This window comes from Geospiza fortis, unplaced genomic scaffold (assembly GCF_000277835.1).
Source record: "Geospiza fortis unplaced genomic scaffold, GeoFor_1.0 scaffold200, whole genome shotgun sequence".
In the NCBI taxonomy this organism is placed as follows: domain Eukaryota; kingdom Metazoa; phylum Chordata; class Aves; order Passeriformes; family Thraupidae; genus Geospiza; species Geospiza fortis.
The window spans coordinates 1,912,501-1,918,500 of record NW_005054353.1 but is presented as its reverse complement, the minus strand read 5'-3'; the positions used below and the strand labels follow the sequence as shown (position 1 = coordinate 1,918,500).

Below are 6,000 nucleotides of genomic sequence, written 5' to 3'. Positions count from 1 at the left end.
ACAGAGCTGCTGGGTTTGGATGTCATAGGGACATTCAAGCCTTGAACCCCTTTCCTGGTATGATTTTAGCCTGCACAACTTTATCTCTTCACAGAATTCATAAGGCAGGTGTGGAATTTGATGGAATAACCATGTAGTTCAACTTGGGTTCAGATGCAGCCCTTAAGAGAGAGACCAATCTCCACTCCTCAGATTGGGATACTCAGTCTCCAGTGGAAAAATTGTTCCAGTTTGGTAAAATATTTACATCAAGTCCAGGCTTATATGTCACCCAAGTGTCCTAGGAATCACAGCTGAATCATTCAATGGAAATACAAGAGCAAATACACTTAAAAGGAAGAGTCTGAAGTCCTGTTTCTTACAGTCTAGAGGAATGCTTTGACGTACAGGCTGCTGCAGAAAGAACCTTCCCACCACAGGTTTGAGAAAATACTACTTTAGGAGCCTCTGCTTCATCAAAGGAAGACAACCAGGAAGAAGTCCCTTCTGTACCTCTTGGCAAAGCAGGCAGCAGACACATGGTGTCTCTGGGATTTTGTTACAGCGGGATGGGAGACTCAGGTGCTACAGCTGGGACTTGGGCACCTAAGGGGGGCCCCATTGTGCCAGAGCACCCAAGACCCAGTAGCAGAGTCTGCTCTAATATTTCAATATACAATTGTGTGAGCAAGGATGGAGCATATGAGTACAGATTCAGTTATCAGCTTCTCAGTACACACTCTTTAACAGATTGCAGCAATTTAATCCTCTAGGAAAGATGCTATTAAACCCTAAACCAAATACATACAAAAACATAGTGGCAGTAAACATGCCCACATACAGTAGTTAAAATATATTATTGCATATTATAAACATTATATACAAGGTTAAAATGGTTTCTTTACCATTTACTTACAAGCGACATTTGTAGCTGAATGCCTTACTTACAAGTCCTCATTGCTACATGCTGAGAACTACCAGAGGTATTTGGCAAGACTATACAGTAGAGAGAGATATGGATCAGTCTGAGCAAGTGAACTGTCAGCCACTTTGCCCATCTTTAGCACTGCAACAGATTTTTAGCAATGACAGAGACAACTACTGGTAAAGTGATTTATACCAGATTTCTGAAATTAGACCAGCATAGTTACTGAATGTGTTTTAGAATGAGCTTATCCACACTGAAGTATGGATTAAAATGCTGCATTTCACATTTGCAGTGGGTCATCTGGTTACAAATCTGGGGGCTGGTAACTGCTTGTACACTAGAGAGTGAGGAACAATAAATAAGGGACCAGGTTACTGTGAATGGCCTTGTGCTTGACAAACCCAAGTCTATCTGCAGTGGCTGCAGATGTGCAGAATGGACAGTATTTTCAATGCAGTCTTGTAACAGTTTCTCTGATCAATGTCTGTCAAGTTTATGGGGAATCTGCTTTCCAAGAAGGATGAAATGCTGTGGTTCCTTACAAAATGGCTCTGCCTGAGGCTAGATCTCTGTCAGTGTGATCTTGAAGCCTTCAACCATGCTCTCCATGTTCAGGATGAATGTGTCCTCATTGGAGTAGTGCTCAATAATGTTGTCATCCATGTTTACCAGGATGCTGGTGACAAAGGCAGAAATCAAGGTTTTTATGTACCAGGACACTGAAAGGAAAAGCTATACACTGCCACATGTACTTACTTCTCTACAACACAAACCCAGACTCCAGCACATGCCAGTACAGGCTCACCAGCAGAAATTATCAGCAAGGTCTCCCCTGTAGTCCCTTGTAGTCTTTAGATTAGAGGCTGCTCCTTGCCAGAGCAGTTAAGGGACATGCCAGTGCTGGGATGTTAACACACTTAGGCTACCTACAGATGAGCTGCACTTCAGATCCCTGGCAAACCCAGCCAGCTGGTGCTTCCCATGCCTGGTGGTGGCTCCCACAGGGACACACCTGTGCTATTCCTCAGACACACCACGTGAGCTGCTGCACCTCCTGTGGTGTGAGGGAAGCACAAGGAAGCAGTGGAATTTGTGCTTTGCACACAGCTCACAGACTTAGAACTCAGCTTAGATGTGAGACTATCAACAATGACTACACAATTGTGTAATGCACAATTACAAGTGTATATGAGTGTTTTCCTCACTCTTTACCTCCAAATGTTTCTTCTGTCACTTAGAAAGAAGCAAAACATGGGAAGCTTCACCTGTCTTCTCAAAAGCTAAAGAAATCCCCAGACAATAATGCCCTAAGCTAGTTACAGCTGAAAATAAATGACTGGTTTAAAATTATATTGCTACAATATTGTGGTTAAATAGAACTTTAAAAAATAGTTGAAGTGGAGAGATTTAGTTTTATGGCAAGGAGCAGAAGCCTAGCTATTCTAAAAGTCCAGCTGTGATGTTCATATCTAAATTTATTCAGCTGAAATGCCTGCAGCAAACATTGCCTGTCTTTCAGAGTAAGACAGTGGCCTACTTCTCCCTGACACTGCAGGGAAACTCCACACTGCATTCACAGCAAAGGCAGCATCTCCCATGCTGGCCCTCCACGATGTTATCAAGCATATTGTCTACAAAACAGACTTTACCCACATATCTTACCCACAAACCCTTCCTTCACAGTAAGCTTATGAATACTGGTCAGACAAAGATTGGAGATCCATGTTTCCTCTTCTGCCATCCCTTACAGTCTCCATAGACATGAAGATTTCAAGCACATGGGTTTGTCTCCTGAAAGAGTTTGTGCTGCCCAGCATCATGAGGCCCCAGGTATAACTGGGATCTGTGACTACTTCTAAAGGATCCTGCAATAGATCCTTAGTTAGTTAGGTAACCAACTTACCCCTTTTTACTCTTCTTATAAAGTTTTGCAATCTTTTCAACTGGCAGCCCATATTTCTCAGAGATCTGAAATAATAAAAGAAATATCACTAAAGATGAATGAGAAATATAAAAATATCACCTCTTACCTTACATAGGACATTAAAACAAAATTTCTACAAAATTTGACAGGATTGCTATAGAGAAAAGTCTGTTACAACCATATTATGCTTTCATTTAAGGATGAATTGGAGAGCAATAATCCTGAACACCTTATCAAAACCCACAATTGTCTCCATCCAGACACTCAGATACTGTAGTTTTCATAGGGTGTGAGCCATCAGAACTGCCCCAGCATCTCCTAGTGCTCTGCTCAAGGAGTCAATGCTCTTCCCAGCTTCAGATTTTACCAGGGAATTTAAATCTGATCTTTCTGTTGTTTCTTAATCTGATTTTTTTGGGCTCATGGAAGCAAAGGCTTCTCCCACCCGGCAGAAGGCAAACACATGGCAACCCAACAGGAGCTGAAGGACTGATGGGACAGCAAAAACATACACATTTCTATTTCTCAAAGACATTTCAAGGTTTATTAAGCTAACAGGGCTCTCCATGGTGGTACTTCTCTCTGAAAAGTGTCTTCAAGGTACCTTTTATTGTGGGAGGGCTACCAACATCAAACACACAGAACTAAGAAGCTCTGTATTGTTGGGAAGGTGACTCAGTCTAGTTACTACAGTAGCGAAATGAAAACACTGTTTGATGCACAAAACATCATCTGAGTGTATAGATAACAAGATGAGATGTCACAGAGAAGTTTGTTATCAAGGTAAAGGACTTGCAAAATAAACTTCTTACTAAAGCAACTAAAACAATAAAGCGAAAAACACAGTAAAACTTTAGAAGGAAGAACTACTTAGCTGACAAATTACCCATGCCAACAAGTACTTCACTGGGATGCTTTCGCATTGCTTTGCAGCAGTGTACTTGTAACTTTTTGGGATGTCTATTCTGCAGTGAGTCTGTGGTGTGCTTATGAAGATGCTGTCCCTGGGCCCTTCATCTGAGCCAGGTTTGCTTTCCAAATTATGATTCTTCTTTGAGGGAGCTGGTCTCACACTTTAGAAGATGATTGTCCCAAAAGGCAAAATAGTTACAGAAAAATGACTTTTTTTTTTCCACCAGTGATTAATGTTCTGTGGTGCTCTACTGCAAAGCAAAGTAAGTTTCCAGCTCTTCCCAAGTGAAATGAAGTTGCAGCTAAATAGCTGACCACTTATCTTCTGCATTAGAGAAGGGAAATGCACAATTAAAAATCCATTGAAAGACTGGCAAACATCAGGTACTGTAAAATCCTTTCTTTGTGTTTGCAGTCAGAGTTCTGTTGAAAAAAGGTATTTTAGGGAAGTACATTAAAGCAATTATCACAAAAGAGAAAATGGAATAGATAAACTCAGCACCAAGGACAGATTCAAAGAGCCACAGGTTGAACACCAGGCATGGCTCCCATCCAGACAGCCAAGATTCTCTGAAAGAGAGAATTAATTAGCCTATACTTGTCTACAGCACTTATAATAGTATAATTGTCATCATAGCCCAGATGCAATTTTGTACTTAAAAACTACCCCTAATAATGCACAAGGCTACCAGCTTGACTGGCATTCTATAGCAAAACTCCAAGATTCTGAAGAACCAATAAAACTTCTCATACACTGAAAACAGTGTCCTCTGACTATTAGCACACATCAGTGGCTAACAGAAAGGGGAATAACTGATGGGGTACAATAGACCCATCCACTCTCTAAGTTTTCCACCTAGCAGAGAACAAAATACATACTGAATTTGGGTGATATTTTCTACTTCAGTTTTGCTTGCACCAGCATGTTTCACCGTTCATTTACTCTTTATTATCCTCTGGCTTTGCTTATCATGAACAGAATGACATCAGATAAACAATCTGGTGTTGAATTTTTGTATCTGTGCTTCTGTTGTACCCCTAACTTTAAGTTCTCATGTAAAGCAATAACAAAAATGGATCAATTTCATCAGATACTTGAAAAAAATCCTTTGTAACAGGCATTGGAGAAAAACTGGCAGCCCAAAACTGCAGAAAGTGTCACAAGTGTATGAACATGAGGAAATTATCTCCCTCTCTGGGTTGTTAACTCTGAAGCCCAGTGATATTGTAAAGACCAGCACTTGAAGACACTTTTCACTGACTCCATGCAAATAAACAAGCTGAGCAAAACATTTCTTGCCAAGGAGGCTTAATAGCAGCTAATATACAGCATTCTGCACATTCCAGCACAAATCTTCCCTAGGATATTTGGCATACCTAACACTCATGCATTCCAAATGTTGCTCAAAGTAGTTTGGGACTCTGGGACACCACTTCCTACATAAACTATGAGAGGTTGGGCTGAGAAAGCCTTGCCTGTCACACTGCCTGTGACAGGTGTAGGGTTTATATAACATGCAGGGATTACTGAGCTTTGTAAAAGACTTCCAGCTGACTGAATAAGCACATTTCTCAGGAACCCCTGGGATTCAATCAATTATACCAAACAGCAAGCTGTGGAAGCAAGGCTTAAAGTGGTCGTATGGGAGAGCCTCCCCCTCATAGTCTCCAGTACAAATGTGCTAAGTCCTGCTGCAGAATTGGAGAAAGCATAGGGCAAGCATCTGCTAGGGCATCTCACTTAACACCCTCTTCTCAGAGTGTTTGCTGCCAGCACAGGAGGATCACCACTTACTGCCAACTTCCATACAAAACAACAGGATTTCTCACCCGAAACCCAAGCAGGCTACTTTAAATTCTAAAAAGGTGTCTTTCTTTGGAACAGTATTTTTCCTTATCATCTCGATTGTCCATTTGTCAATCTTCTGAGCAGAGATTTATTTCTGTTAGGATGCCTGAAGCAGTGCAACAGCCTTCTGAGTAGCACTGAAATAGCTGTCTGGGTGTCCCTTTGGGCTGCAGTCCCCTGGCATGGCAAGTTTGTCTGATTGCACAAGCCACCAGAAATGCTCTCTGCTGGAGTCAGGAAACCAGAAAGGGCAATGTCTGGGCGGGTCAAGGCGTGTAGGACAACACCTTTGCCAGCTTATTTCTATTAAATAATCTGTCTGTTGCCCTACACTGGCTGGAAGATCACATATATATATATTGGCGGGTATCTAAGCTAGATCTATTGAACTCAGCTGTTGGCTTTTAA

General features: G+C 41.5%; 1 protein-coding gene across 1 annotated transcript in view; it reads right to left on the bottom strand.

Moving 5' to 3' along the window:
* Positions 1–29: 29 nt before the first annotated feature.
* Positions 30–6,000, bottom strand: part of GRHL2 (grainyhead like transcription factor 2) — a 51,311-nt gene continuing 45,340 nt past the window's right edge. The window contains exons 15-16 of the mRNA XM_005423495.2: positions 2,811–2,875; positions 30–1,583 (exon numbers count right to left, since the gene is read on the bottom strand). Coding sequence (XP_005423552.1) covers positions 1,469–1,583; positions 2,811–2,875 — 180 coding nt within the window. The 3' untranslated portion in view covers positions 30–1,468. The remainder of the gene's footprint in view (positions 1,584–2,810; positions 2,876–6,000) is intronic.